Source organism: Carassius auratus, chromosome 14 (genome assembly GCF_003368295.1).
Source record: "Carassius auratus strain Wakin chromosome 14, ASM336829v1, whole genome shotgun sequence".
Lineage (NCBI taxonomy): Eukaryota > Metazoa > Chordata > Actinopteri > Cypriniformes > Cyprinidae > Carassius > Carassius auratus.
This window is the reverse complement of record NC_039256.1, coordinates 11,669,730-11,685,733: the sequence shown is the minus strand read 5'-3', so window position 1 is coordinate 11,685,733 and position 16,004 is coordinate 11,669,730. Positions and strand designations below refer to the sequence as shown.

General features: G+C 37.3%; 1 protein-coding gene across 38 annotated transcripts in view; it reads left to right on the top strand.

The window, feature by feature from the left end:
• Positions 1-16,004, top strand: part of LOC113113621 (protocadherin gamma-A11-like) — a 164,064-nt gene that overhangs the window by 142,227 nt on the left and 5,833 nt on the right. For 37 of the 38 annotated variants that reach the window (XM_026279983.1, XM_026279980.1, XM_026279982.1 and 34 more), the window contains one exon: positions 13,569-13,627. In XM_026279983.1, coding sequence (XP_026135768.1) covers positions 13,569-13,627 — 59 coding nt within the window. Of the gene's footprint in view, positions 1-4,173; positions 6,875-13,568; positions 13,628-16,004 lie in introns of those variants that run through there. The other variant, XM_026279947.1, reaches the window with a different exon arrangement.

The window sequence follows — 16,004 nt, the reverse complement described above, 5'->3', positions numbered from 1 at the left end:
ACGGTGTGCAAAAAATAATAAATAAATAAAAAATACACACCAGAACCATACATATTTTTCACCACAAGCCCTTATATTTTGGCCTTGGTCACACTGATTATATTTCTAGCTTTGTTTGGTATGATATATGAGAGCTTATGTTTGTGCCTCAATGAGAGATGATGGTCATTTCCTCTGTTGTTTTTGTGGAGAATAAATATGCCTTGCTCTGTGTTTATAAATGTTTATAAATGCTCCACTCATGGTTCTTTTTCCCTTTCCTCTTCTGGCCCATTTTCCATCCCTTGGTGGGATGGTGTTGCCACGGCAACAGGCTGACTCATGGGCAGGGCTGTACCATTATTCTTGAGTCCACAGGGGGGCAGTGCAAGGTTCAGAGCTGGATGTGATGTTGTGAGGTGCTGCTGAAGGCCTTTTACACCCCTGTTATAGATGGAGACATGACATGGCCAGAGCTTTAGGCTTAATGTGTTGGGGGAAGGAACAAGTGTGAGCTTTTATATAGAGCATGATTGTTTCAGTGAGAGTTGGAATTCTGTTCTGATTAACTAGTGTATTTTCTTTATGATTCGTTGAATAATTTCCATTTTATCAACATAATGCAAACTTAAATGGTGATTTTGAAAATTGTGTGTGTGTGTGTGTGTGTAATACAGTATATATTTATTTAATTACTTGGTTTCATTTTTTTGAACATATGTTTTCACAATAAGAAAATCTGCTTACATTGTTCACATTTTCATGCCTAATTACATTTTACAAATAAATAACTAGAGATAATTCCGGAACACTTTGAGTACCTTTGCCATTCCATTACTTTTTTTTCTGCAATGTCATCTGCAATTATGAATGATGATATTTGTGTGTGTGTGTGAGAGAGAGAAAGAGAGAGAGAGAGAGTTAAAAATAAAGAAAGCAATATGAAGGAGGTTTGAATTATTAATATCTGAAGCTGCTGTTCATCAGGGGTATTTCTTTACATGTTCTGTCTTTTCTTTCTTTTTTCTTTCATTACAATCTCTGAATAACATACAAATGATCATGTATTTCTATTCTTGCTGAAGTGTCTTGAGACCAGGTAAAGGTCACAGACTGAAGGGTTTGGTAAGTATGAGGGTCCTGCACACTGCTGTTGCATCACTCTAATGAAATTTTTTTTTTCTTGTTCTTCTTTTTCTTTTTCATGTTCATGTTGCTGCTGATTCTGTGGTATCTTCTCCTCCTGCTCATGTGTCTGATCCATACCTGTGTCTGCAAATCAAGGTAAGAAAACATTGGAGAACACACAGACACACACACGCACACATTTCTCATCCAAGCTGTGTTTTATTTATGTTTATTTTATTAAATAGTCTAATCATACACAAATTGTATTATTCCTCTTTTAAAGGTAAAAACATAGATCGGTTTTCTATAGCCATGCATATTTTGCATTGTATTTTGTATTCTTTAATATATGATGCTAGTCAATGGGTTGATTAAATGGGTACACTTTGGGTACACAAAGTTTCTTTCTATCTTACAATCATTATTTTCTAAAAAATTCTACTTAAAAGCATGCAATTTGTTTTGTAGACAAATGGTCTATGTATTGTCTTTACAAAACATTTGTGTTTAGTTGCTTGTTTGTTTGAGTGGATACTTAAGGAAATGTATTGTTCAATGTTTTAGAAAATAACAATAATAAGGGATGTCCAAACATTTGACTGGCAGTAAACATGATATTCACAGTAATTATATGGGCTAGATCACCTGGTCTGTTTCATTACACCTCAAATCATATAAACCTTATAGCATGCCATATTTTCTCATTATATTCACTTATATTCATTTGTATACTTTTTTTTTCTGAGTGTTTTTGAATTCTGTACTGATGTATATAAAGTAGACAAGCCTACATCTGAAATTGATTTAACTTTAGAAAATGAGTGGTATCTTTAAGATTTTAAGCGTCATTGTAGTTTGACTGGTGCTGTTCCATTTGATAGAGCTGTTTGAGTATGTTATATAGTTGTGATACCAAAATCGTACTAAGATCGAACTAAATTTCATTGTATGAAGAGGTTGCTTGACTGGTTTACTGGGAGCTGATTGGATTACAGATGGAGGCTGTGTGTGTGTGTTGGCTGCGTGCAGCAGCAGGCGTTTAGCTGAGTGTCGCTGTCCGCCGCTCTAGTGCTGAAACGGGCTCTTGCATCACCCTCCTCCTCAGCGTCTGTGTTAGCAACATTTCAGTTCCGCTGTCTTTGAGCCCACCAGCTTGCTTTTTTACAGTAGGTGTATGTTTTTTTTTTTCCTTGTATTTTTTTTATTTTAAGTTCAAATACAAAGAGTTTGTATTGTTTTGTGTCCTTTATACATAAGCCTGTATATACGGTTGTACTGTACAGTGTTTTCCGCTCGTCCCTCCCCTCCTGCTATTGAAGGTGTGCGATCAGAGCTGCAGTTCATGAAACTCACCACAGGCCGGCAGTAAAGATAACATACAAACACACGTGCAGGTGTCAGTACCATGACTATAATTTAGCATACATTCTTAAGAGGTCTACAAATGTCATCTATGCGCAAATAAAGATTTATTCACACCATATGGCATCAGTATGGCATATGGCATTATATTTATAGAAACTTAAAAAACACCAAACTAATAATAATAATGATAATTGACAAATACAAGGAATGTTACCATGCAGTATATTTATACAGTTTTTGTATCTTATAAAGAAAATGTAAAAATGTGTTGAAGATAATCTACATCATTCTAAAATAGAAAGATAAAGTGCAAAACATTTAGACTACTATGCAGCTTCTGTATCTTTAATACATATAAATACATTGCTGTCATTATAAATAAATATAATTATAAATATAATAAAATACATATAATTGTATATAGTTATAAATACTACACAATAGCAAAAAAAATTTTCTAGGCAATTTTATCATCCATTTAAATATACAGAAACTGTATAAAAGTATGGTACATACAAATATTTCGTCTTTATTACATTATCATTATTATAATTTTTTTTGTTGGTATAATTGACTACACATAATAGCAAAATATTTTATACAACCAGCGCCATTTTCATAATAACTCCAAATTAGCAGAACTGCACAGACCAAGACATTCATCCAGTTTCCTTTCACCATTGGTCAGAGGGAGAGATAATGATATGCAATGTTCTGCGTAACATCTGTAGACAGGAAGCTGCAGTGGGTAAAAAACATTTATATATTTTTGGTGAAAGATCTCTGTATACTTGTCAGGGTAGTTGTTGTACCTCTGTGTCTTATGAAATACAGGCAGATTTGAACTTTATCAGAGGATTAACTAGATTCACTCTCGTAAGTGCAAGCAGCACCACAGACTTTAAAGACATGATCAGTATACATGTTTTTTGGTCCTTTTGCGTTTTTTCAGCGGATGAGATATAGTATTGGTACCCATATCACTAAGCTTAATGTATTTGATCCACTGGAATTATATAATGTTTTGACAGATGAGTAATTCATCTGTATTAAGGTCTTAAAGCCTGAGAACATATTTAAAATTGTGGGAATTTGATTTAGCCAAGAAATATGCATTTTTTTTATCCTAATAATCTGCCGTGAAATAAAAGCAATATTTAAAACATTTTAGGCACTATTCAAATATTTTGAGAGAGTAAAAAGGTGAAACTGCGCCGTCTAGTGGCGTATCGTTGTGATTTTCTTTCGACTTGTAGAATTTGTGTGTGTGTGTGTGTGTGTGTGTGTGTGTGTGTGTATAATAGTACTGAATACAGAATATTGTATATTTTAAATGGCTCTCGTATTTTGTCTCTTACGTATTTTATCATTATAAAATATACAATTGCATACTAATTAGCTTGTAATGCAACATCACCAGACAGAGATGTCAGCAGAATTTTTCAATGGTTTTGTGGCCTGTGGCCGTGTTCACAAATTGGCAGCGTTCCTTTGAGTCTCTAATGTTCTTTATCTCGGCTCGTAAATGTTTTAAACCACATGGGATCACTGGCATGTGTGCTGGAAACAGGTCGACCTGAGCTGTGAAAGTTTCTCCAAGCGCTAGGAGAAGTGTGTGGGTGTCTCTCGCTCTGTGTGTGTGATCCGTGTATGTGTGTGTGTGTGTGTGTGTGTGTGCGAGCACTAGGACGGACCTCTATGTGACTCAGTCTCCGCCCTGTTGCACAGCAGAGGCGCAGCTAATTCAGGGAGTTTTGGAGAAGAGCTAGATGGAGGACTGTTTTTCCTCTCTTGTGGATTCCCGAAAGGTTTACAGTCGTCATGAATTGTGTTAAACTTCTTCCTTCACTCCGCGCAAATCGGATTGCGTTACGCGCGACATCGTAGCGCCACTTTAATTGGAATATGGATTCTGTAAGACGAAAACGTTGAAACTTTTCCCCTCCCCGGATCGCACATAATGGAGAGGAGACGCTCGTGGCCCGCGCTCTGCCTCTCGCTCTACCTCATGCACCTCTCAATCGCGTCCGGTGAGCTCCATTATTCGGTACCGGAGGAACAGAAACCGGGGTCTGTCGTTGGGAATATAGCGAGGGATTTGAGTCTAAGCGCATTGAGGATTACTGAAAGAAACCTAGAAGTCGTGTCGGGATCTAATTCGCAATATTTCGAGGTAAATCCTAACGGTTTCTTAGTTATTAAAGAGACTATAGACAGGGAGAGCATTTGCGCTTTAAGTTCAGCTTGCTCGTTGCACCTTCAAATTCTTCTTCAGAATCCTTTAGAAATCCACAGAGTTCTTGTTCAAATTGAGGATGTAAACGACAACGCGCCGCAGTTTCCAAACGTGAACTCATCACTAGAGATTTCCGAGGCGGCCGCTCCGGGAACGCGGTTCCGTCTGGAGAGCGCACGCGATCCCGATGTGGGCATTAACTCCCTACGCACGTACAGCCTTTCCAGCAGTGACTTTTTTGTTTTAAAAGTGGAGACTAAAAGCGATGGTAGTAAGTTTCCAGAGCTCGTCCTGGAAAAGGCTCTGGACCGGGAGGTGCAGGCCGCGTTTCGCCTCTCGCTCACGGCCGTGGACGGAGGACAGCCGGAGAAATCCGGGACCACCCTCCTGCTCATTAAGATTCTGGACGTGAATGACAACGCGCCGGTGTTTGATGAGCCGGTGAAGAGGATCAGCCTTTTGGAAAATTCTCCTCCGGGAACGCTTGTAACTAAACTGAATGCCACTGATGTGGACTCTGGGGTAAACGGCAAAATATCTTACTTATTCAGTAAATATACACCAGAGAGAATACTTAAAATGTTCAGTGTGGACTCTCAATCGGGGGAAATCCGTGTTGTGGGGAATGTGGATTACGAGGAAGTCAATGTGTATGACATCACAGTTCAAGCCAGGGATGGAGGCTCTCCCGCCATGGAGGGCTCATGCAACATTAAAGTAGAAATAATCGATGTGAACGATAACACTCCAGAGGTGACATTGACCTCCCTAACCAGCCCCATCCGGGAGGATGCTGAAACCGGCACTGTTATTGCATTAATCAGTGCGAAAGACTTAGATTCTGGAGATAATGGAAAACTCACACTTAGAGTATCCCAAGGGCTTCCATTTAAACTAAAGTCAGTCTTTGGAGAGCACTACAAACTTGTGACAGACGGACGTCTTGATCGAGAAGTCATTGATGAGTACACTGTTGTTGTCACTGCGACGGACTCCGGCTCGCCACCACGATCTTCTCAGAAGACTTTTGCGGTCCGTTTATCAGATGTTAATGATAATGCTCCTGTGTTCTCGCAGAACTCCTACTCAGTAGATGTAGCAGAAAATAACGCTCCTGGTACTCCAATAGCAACCGTTTTGGCATCAGACCCAGACGTCGGAGACAACGCCCGATTGTCATACTCCATCCTTCCGACCATCATCCACGGCAGCCCCATTTCCTCATACGTCTACATCAGCCCTGAGAATGGGAACATCTTCACCATGCGAGCTTTGGATTACGAACAAATGAACGCATTCAAGATCGAGGTGCAGGTACGTGATGCTGGAGCGCCACCACAGACATCTAACGTCACCGTTCATGTTTTTGTGGTCGACCAGAACGACAACCCACCCGTCATCCTTTACCCAACCCACTCTGAAGACGCAGGGCTCCAGCTAACCGTTCCACACGGTGCCCCTGTCGGCCATCGTGTTAACAAGATCGTCGCTGTTGACCCCGACAGTGGCCACAACGCTTGGCTCTTCTACAGCATCGCTCCAGGAGACGATTCATCACTGTTTCACATCGAACAGCACACGGGTGAACTGCTTACCGCACAGAAACTCATGGACGATGAACAGGGTGGTATAACCCACCCCGCTTATAACTTCATAGTGGTTGTGCGAGACAACGGCCAGCCACCTCTGTCCACTAGCATTTCGGTTACGGTTACCATAGAAGAAAAAAGCCCGGACAAATCTACAGACTTCCATATAACGCCACATAAGGGGACGGGAATGACGGACGTCACTCTGTACCTCATCATCTCATTGGGCTGCGTGACGTTGGTGTCACTTTTGACCATGACAGTGTTCTTGGTACGGTGCATCAGGCACAAGGGCGGTTCGACGTGCTGCTACTCCAGAACGGGCTTCCGTTCCAGGCACTCCTATCAGCAAAGAGCCCATAAGGACCTTCACCTCCAGCTTAACACTGATGGACCCATTAGATATATGGAGGTGGTTGGAGGGCCTCAGGAACCTCACATGAGGACCTACAGGCCCTGCTACTCAACGCTCTCCAGCAGGAGTGACTTTGTGTTTGTCAAGACTCCCATATTGAGTCATAACAACACGCTAAACATGACTTTGACTAGGAAGCACTTAATGAACTCAGCCAATGAGGTGAGAGCATACTCATCCCCACAGCCAATCAGGTTCTTCACTTGTGGAGTCACTAATGGATTTTTTTCACTACCTCTCAAAAGTTTGGATTTTTATTTCATCTAATTAGGCTTTTTGCCGTTCGTTTTTTTACTCATTTAAATAAAAATTACTTTTTTTATTATTTTAAAATATCATTTATTCCTTTGATGCAAAGCAGAATTTTCTAAATTATTACTCCAGTCTTCAGTGTCACATTATCCTTCAGAAATCATTCTAATATGCTGATTTGGTGCTGTATTATCGTGTTGATCTGTGTGTAAATCATTTTTTTACAGGATCCTTGTATGAAAAGAAAATTCAAAATAACAGTATTTATTTGAAATATAGATATTTTGTCTCATTGTAAATGTCTTTATGGTCCTTTTCTTTTATCTTAAATACTCAAAAGATTTAAATGGTAGTGTGTCATGGTTTCCAGAAAAATATCAAGCAGCAATATTGCAATACTGATAAAAATCAAAGATGTTTCATGACCAGCAAATCAGATATCAGAATTATTTCTGAAGGATCTTGTGACACTGATGACTTGAGTAATGCTGAAAATTCAGCATCATATCACAAGAATTTACTTTTTACTGCATTTTTTATTAAATATATACTGCATTGGTGAGCATAAGAGATATTTCTCAAATACATTAAACATTTGTTTGTTAATCCAAACTTTTGACCGGTAGTACAGGTAATGTTTCAGCCTCAGAGCTGGTTATCACACATGTCGAAGCCTATTTTGTGTTTTCTCTGGGTTCTCTGAGTTTGTTGATATTTTATGAGCATAGTTTTGTTTCATATGAAGCAGCTGGGTGATTTGTTAAATATGCTTCAAGTGTACATCATACTGCCATTTTTATGATTTTTATGATTTAGTAACTGAGACTGTCAGGGTGTGAGTCCTGTGACTAAACAGGAAGAGGGAGGAAGAAGATGTGAGGAGAAGGCTGCAGATATATTAAGAACAAAAATAAAAGCATTTCGAGTCTGGATGGTGTCAGACAAGAAGGGAGGAGAAAATTAAGTCACAGTAAGGAAAGAGGCTTAGAGAGTATTGGAATAACATGAACTTTGGGATTTTAGACTTGGAAACATGGTTGTCAGAGAGAAAAACATCTAGATTAGTGGTTCTCAACTTTTTTTTTGCTTCAAGACCCAGATTTTACATTCACCATCAAGTGGATACACCATAATTGTTTATTGTACACAAGTAAACATAAATTACTTTGTACTGGAAAACAAGACAAAAAACAAAAAAAACAGTTTTGGAGTGCACTGGTTAAGATGAAAGATATGAACAGAAATATGGAGCAGACATTGTGAGTGCACAGAACAGAAACTCTGAAGCGAGGTTGAAAGAGACATGGATAGCAGATGGACAGGAAAAGGAACAGACCAACAGACAGAAAGGAAGATTTGAATGGGGGAAGGAAAAGGCGGGAATATGATGGATGGAGAGAGAGAGAGAGAGAGAGAAATAGGAAGTAGGTAGTGGAAGAAAGATGTGGAGGAGCAACAGGATTCCCGAGGTCATGCATTGACCCCTGACTTCCTGTTGTGCTGAACTCATGTTATTGATTCCACATGTCTGAGTCACGTGACCTCATCTGGGATATCCCATACTGAGTCAATTCTCATTTATACGAGCGCTTGTGTAGCATTTGCCCGTTTCTTATCGCCAGTTTCCCCTGTGTTTCTTTAACATGGCAAGCAGTTATTTGTAGAGTTTTAGTCAAATGTTATACAAACATTTAGTTTTTCCTCTTTCTTTCTCTCATTCTCTCCATTCAGGACCTAATGTCCCATCTCTAAGTCTCTTGAGAGTCGTTCTGTCTCTTGGGTTGCTGGGCTGCCATCTGCCTCTGCTATCATGACACGTGCTCTCTGTGTGTGTTTGTGTGTGTGTGTGTGTGTGAGAGGCGGGCATGTGAGTTTCAATAGAGATGGAAGAATCACTAATGGACCTGAGGACAGAGAGATGGTGTGTGTGGTCCTCTTGGTCCATAATATATTCTATTCCTGGGTCAAAGACATTAAGATGTCCGCATCAAAAAGACATTTACAAAAGTGATTTTATGTCCATAGAAAGCACAATAAATGTAAGTAAAGTATCTAAATTTAAGGTTTAAAATAAGTTTTTGGACAATAAAATGTCAAAAATTGTAATGCTAAATGTATGTTAAAATTTAAACAACATATTCTTATGTGTACATATTAAAATATATATTAAAAAATAAGGGCGCATATTATATTTGATTGTTTTTATTCATTGTTTTAAATGTGTAGAAAAAAGAAAGTATTACTGACAAATTGACAAAATCTATAGTGAAGAAAAACAAAAAAACAAATCAATTACAACTTTTCAGTATTTGGGGTCATAAATAGATTTTTGTTGTAAATATGCCGACAAGACTATTACACTGAATGACATTCTGACATAAATGAATCTTCTGTAAATCAGGGAAAAATGTATGATATTTATTTTTTACTCCGAAAAACAAAAACTAAATTGCAATTAAATTAAACAGAATAATAAAAAAGCAACAATTTGTAGCAGTATTACACTTATAGTCTTTATGCTTAAACCCTTTTTCGTCTTTGACCCACCTACAAGAATGATTTTGGTAATCCTGCAATAATTACTTATCGTGGATTCTTACCTTTTCTTTTTTTACCCCTCAAAAATATATTTTGACTTTCATTTTCCTTTGAGCAACTTTCCTTCTAACCTATAAAGAGTGAATCTCACATAATCTGTCAAAAATATCTAGATCATATTGTGCTTAAGAAATAAGAATTCCTTTCCTTTTCTTGACAGTCTACATCAAATGTGCAGTCTACATCACATTTTGTATTATTGTATTGCTTAAAACATGAGTTAAATTAAATTTTAAGTTCAAAATATTGAATAAGAATCTAATGAGAATGACTCAGTTCAGCTCAGAATTTTAGTTACAGTAATTTGTATTTGTAAAAATATAAAATGTTCCTAAATAGTCACAATTCGTTATTTTTACCTTTTGTTCCAATTTGAGAAATTAGACTCTAATTCTTTAGAAATCAAAAATCTCTTGCATTTTCATTATAATTAATGCATAATCTACTACAAGTTCTCATTATTGTAATGCAATTTTTTTTTTTTTTTTTTTTTTTTGCATGAGATTTATTATTATTTATTAAATACTGATTTGGAATTAAATAAGAATAATCACTATTAAAATATCGAAAACATATGACAGTAATGATAAATCTGCTGGAAATAAGTTTAATGTGCACAAGTTTACCTTTTGGTTTGAAGGTGTAATGTGCCCTGGACAAATTTATGGGACTGTTTATTTTGACAATGTTTATGTTAAAACCCCAACTGAATATATACCAGACAGTTTTCTAAGCTTAATCTGTTGGAAAAGGCCCTAAACTCCCACTGACCAACACTCTGTGTAAAGATTTGTTACTTTCTGTACTTGTTGTCTTTCTGTTGCTTTCTGACAGGAAACATATTTCATGACTTTCTGCCAAATCTGTCCATGTTTTTAGTTAAACCCATTTCACTTTGATCGTGTTGCCATTGCTTTTCTCTGAAGCTCTTGTAGTGTGCTACTTTTATTCTATGCATCTGTGACCATCCTGATCAGTACAATCAGACTCTGGTTGGTTGGACTAAGTGGTTTTAGTTTCGCTGTGTGGTTGCTATACTAGGAAGTTTTGGGTGGTTGCACATTAGGATACACATTAGGTCTTTCAGGGTTTCTAGACATATGCATCTGCCCTTCTGTTTCTAGTGATAATGTGTGTACACTTTATACAGAGAGCGGCCTGCAAAGTGTTTACAAGCTATACAAAAAAAAAATAGATCTTTCTGGAATCAGGTAGCTTCCTGTCCAGTGTGTAGAAACGCGTGGTTGAGGATGTTTCTATTGTGTGGTCAGGATATATGTCACATACAGATGTTTTCCATGTGATCTATGAGGACGGATGTCTTATATAAATCCAGTTTGATAACTCACAGGATCTTTCAGAGTTGATACTGACACAGATCTTCTGGTTCATACGTGTGTGCCAGATGTAAAGCTACATATTAAAACTAAAGGGTTATGAATTATAGGTATATTCATCTATGAAAGCTTATATCGGTCAAAACTGAATGTGTGAATTTATCACAGTCCAGTGGCTTTGAATGTGGCTCATTCAATTAGAAATGAGAATAAGTATGATTCTTTTATTATACTTTTTTGTTGTTGTTGCTGCTCAAATTTTAGCATGAATGATTTGATACACACATGTTTTGCAATAGTTGAAATATTTTCATGTATACAGTAGGTGTGCTTCATCCTGCTTCAGTGTGTGTGCAGAGCATTAGTGTGTTTACAGATGTCACACAGACCTTTGGTGTGTGTGTGTGTGTGTGTTTGCTTGGGAGCGTGACATCTATTGTGTTATTTGTATAAATATTCAGTATGTAAATATCATTTTGTGAGGGGACACGTCCCACCTGCAGGTTTGACCTTGTGTTAATGTGGCATGGTCAAGTTGTGTGACCTCATTCTGATCACCGTGGCTGTGGTGAAGCTTAAATTAGAAAGGGAACATTGTGAAGTCTTACGGCAGCAATGTAACAGTAACGTTTGGAAACCTAATTGTTTTAACTGCATACTGTTTTAAAACATATGCTCATAAGAGAGTCAGATACCTCATTATGGAAGATTTGGCTTTGTTTCTGACATTCCTGCAGGCGGATGTAACCTTCATGCTCACTTGCTCTGAACTCTTTGTTTCTTGCTGAATGAGTGTTTTGTACACATGAGGAGATGCAGGAATCATTACTGTCTGAAAGACTCTGACCCTGAATCAGATTAATGTTGTGATTGTTCTGATGAATCTGATGTGGTTGAACACAGGCGTTACTTAAATAAACTATACGTTTTGGTTAGACATTACCTAAATAAAGTAAGTTTAGGTTAATCTTGTAGTTGTTGCATTTATGATTGTGTGTTTATTGGTTTACCTGGCTATATAGTCTAAATTGGAGAGAGTAAGCTGTGTTATTTATTTATTTAATTTTCATTGGGGTTTGTTTTATACATTTTCATATAGTTTGGGTTTAGGTTAGTAGTAATTAGATAAGGTTTTCTAAATCAGACCAAAGAAATTAGGGTTGTTTACTTGTCTATATTTTCTGACCCCAATTGTCCCCAGAAGTAGTCTAAATTCAGGGGAAACAAATATAAATATTTGTCCCCAAAATAAGTAAATAACAGTTTTTTTGTTGTTGTTTTTGTTGTTGTTTTGTGTGTGTTCTGTTTCTGAAAATGCATTTAAATTTTTTGTTTTTTATTTTTATTTTTTTCCTACAGGTCGGGTTAGTTAGGTTAGGTTGTCAAAATCAGAAAAAAAAATAAAAAAGTAAGGATGTTTACAAATGTAAAAAAAAATTACATTAAATAACAAAAAATCTTAAAACGATAAAGACTTTTTTTTTTCTTTAAATACAGGGTTGGTATTAGGTTATTAGGTTTGTTTATTTGTTTACTTTGCAACCAAAATTGTCCATAAAAGTTGTGTAAATTAAACAGTTTTTATATTATTATTATTATTATTATTATTATTATTATTATTATTTTACAATGAATAGATTACTAAGGATGACCTGTATGAGAGAACATTTAGCACTTTTAGAAAAATTATAATTTATTAAGCATATGTGTGTTGTGTGTATTCTCTGAGCTCAGCTGATGTTTGCATTTGTGGGTGTTGCTTTTGATGCAAATATTTCCTGTGCGTGTATTGTTTGTTTCTTGTACATGGTCAGGCCTTTTTTTCTTGTTGAAGTATGTGAGAATATGGAACTAAACGGGCTTTAAATTCAATGTGATTTAATTAATTTAAGTAAAACTTCATTTGTTGGTTAATTTGATCTTGATTAGCTCATTTGGCAGTGCTCCATTTCACTGCACAATAACAGCATGCAGATGAAAAAGGATCCAAAAATTATAGAACTGAAAAGGCTTTTATCATTGGCGTTTTTTTAATCATATAAGTATTTTTATTTCGGGGTATTGTGATGTGTTAAAAGAGATAAAATGCGGTGTGTGTGTGTGTGAGGAGTGCTGTCTTGAGGATGGAATCACAATGGTCTTTCTGTCTTTGGCCCAATTAGTCACAGAGCTTGTTTCTCGCTCACTGGAACAACCTGAACTCTCTCTGAGTGTGTGTGTGTGTATGTGTGTGTGTGTGTGTGTGTGTTCAGACTGAAACACTAGAATTCCTGCTCATCCCAGCCTTGTTTCAGACGCGCTATCATTATTAATTGCTCTGTATATTTGTGAATAACCATGTAGAGCACCAGTCCATTTCAAATGAAACCTCTCTAGAAGTCATTTGTCAAAGCTGCTTCTGACATTCATTTAGACTTTTTCGTACTCATGTTTCCTTTGGCACTATGTAATAAAGTGAACAAGTCTCTCGTTCTTGTGGTTTGGTCACATGCTGCGTCCTCAAGGTCAAACTGACGGCCGTCACCGCATACAGGATACGCTCTTACATCACTTCTCTGTCCTCATGGCAACAGCGAGCTCTCACAAATAGACTCGCAAATGAATGGTGCTGGACTTTTTCTTTTCTTTTTATATGTCATTACTCATGCTTTCCTTTTGTCTCGTTACAGCAAAAACCACCCAGCGCTGACTGGCGTTTCACCCAGAACCAGAGGCCCGGGCCCAGCGGGTGAGCAACACACTCACACACGCGTTCATGAAGATTTGCATTATGTAAAGGCAGAAAGTCACCTCTTTTGAGAGCAGAAACATTTGCATTGAATAAATGAGGTGCGTTATATATATATGTGTGTGTGTATAGAGCAATAGAAGAAATACAGAAATGAATTTGCATGATGATTTGCTTGTGTATGAGAAGGCTGTTGATTTATATGTAAGACTGGTTTAATGCAATTCCAAAGAGAAAGAGAGAAGGCAAAAGAGAAAGAATCTAGCTGTGCTGAATCTTAATGTTCTTCTCCTCTTAACAAAATGGCTGCTGTTTTTCAAGCGCTTTCCCCTCCACCCCCAACCCTTCAATCTGCCAAGAGAAAGAGAGAGAGGCCAGAAAGAGAAAAAGAGCGGGACAGTGGGGTTTATTGCCATGCTAATGCCTGTTATAGTCATGCATTGTGCTGAAACTGATTGGTACTATTAAGATGCCAAAGAGCTTTAACTATTTCAGTGTGATTGACAGCGACTCGTCCAATCAGATGCTCTTTAGGGGGAGGGGCTACAGGCAGCCAATAGGGTCCAGATTCATCGGTTTCCATAAACACAACACGTTACACAACACATTCCAGCCTGACAGGACCCAGTTTGAAAGAATCCATTTGGAAGAAATTAAATATTTTTCTTTAGTTTAAACTGGCAGCGCTACATATTTCACACAGGCCAAAGATCTGTGTGTTGTTATTAGCAAGGTTATGATACTGTAAAAATAATTTTTTGCAGTAGCAAATAAGGAATGGTGTATGTTTTACAATAAAATAGTTTGTCAGTCTTTCTGCTTTAAAATGTTCTTTTTGAAGCCTACGTGCTTGTCATTTTTATAATTATTTGGGTATTTTCTTGCAATTTTTTTACAGAAAATCGTTCCAAAGTTTCAGGGTATAGGCAACTAAAACTAACACCATAAAAAAAACACTTAGTTTAATAGTGAAATAAATACTGAAATAAAAAAAAAATATTAAAAGAACCCACCAAGTTAAAAATGTAGCATTTCTCATTTTCATTTGACTTGATGTACTAAAATAAGTAAAAATTACATAAATATAAATTATAAATGCATATAAATCTAAATACATAAATATCATTACAAAAGATAGATAGATAGATAGATAGATAGATAGATAGATAGATAGATAGATAGATAGATAGATAGATAAAACTAATAAATAACTAACAAAAATAAAATACTAAAATGTAAGCTAAAAATATAATAAAAACTCATTTTAAATACGAATAAAAAAAATAATAGTGTCTCAAAGATACTAAAATAACACAGTGCTTCAGTTTTAAACTTATTTAACCCTAGTTTCTGCCAAAAAAACACATAATATTAGTTAATATCAGTCTTTTGTTTCAGTTCCTTCAGGCTCCAGCCTACACATGTGAGATGGACGCCGCCGAGCAGGCTGAGGTATTGAAGTGTAGCTAGAGTCCCTGCTCGTTCCCGTAGGTCCAGGTTCCTCCTCTGAGACTACTGGTGCTACATTAGTGTCCAGTAGTGACCCTGGGGCTGTTCTGCTCATAGAATAGAATAGAAAACAGTGTGTAGAGTGGTGTAGGTTAGTAGCTTCGACCTTGTTGCAGCGCATCCCACGGTTTTAGATTCGTGAAGGGTATTGCACAATGTCCTTTGTGTGAACATTTGTAAGGGGTTTTATGAATGAATAGCTACAAACAATGACGTCTTGGACTATAACTTTCACATTTTTTATACAGCTCACAATCTGGTCCGCAGTAAGTGATTATCTGATCACAGGATGTGATAATGCTGACCACAGGAAGTCTGATTTCCTGCGAGTGTAATGAGACGCTGATTGTGGAGAAATGAGGCGTCTAATTGCCATGCTACTAAACAGGAAATCTTGTCTTTTGTCCTGAAGTGTTGTGCCGGGATATGGCGAGTTAACCCAGTTTGCTTTGTTCTGTGTTTAAAAGTGCCATGGGTTAAGTGGTTGAGGATCTGAACTGGTGGCCCATGTCTCAAGAGAGTTTGATCTCAGTACTGTCAGTATGAACTGAATAAATCACTGCTCTGCTTCTCATTAGGGTTGTTCGCTCCTAAACAACATCACCCTGTTTTTCCCTCATCTTGGCACTGTGGGTTCATCTCTTTTGAAATACTTGGCAAAAACAGTGTCTTTCCCTCTTCAAATGTGTTTCTGCCCTTCATTCTTTCTGTCACTTTTTCCTCCACATGCTTAAATTCCACTTTTTTGTCTTTCTTTCTTTCTTTCTTTCTTTTCCTGTCTTTGAGTCTGTTTTATCCTCCTCTCCCAGCCGTCCTGTGGTCGTGTCTTGTATGCAGATGTTGTGCTGTGCCGCTGCGGTTGATTGTC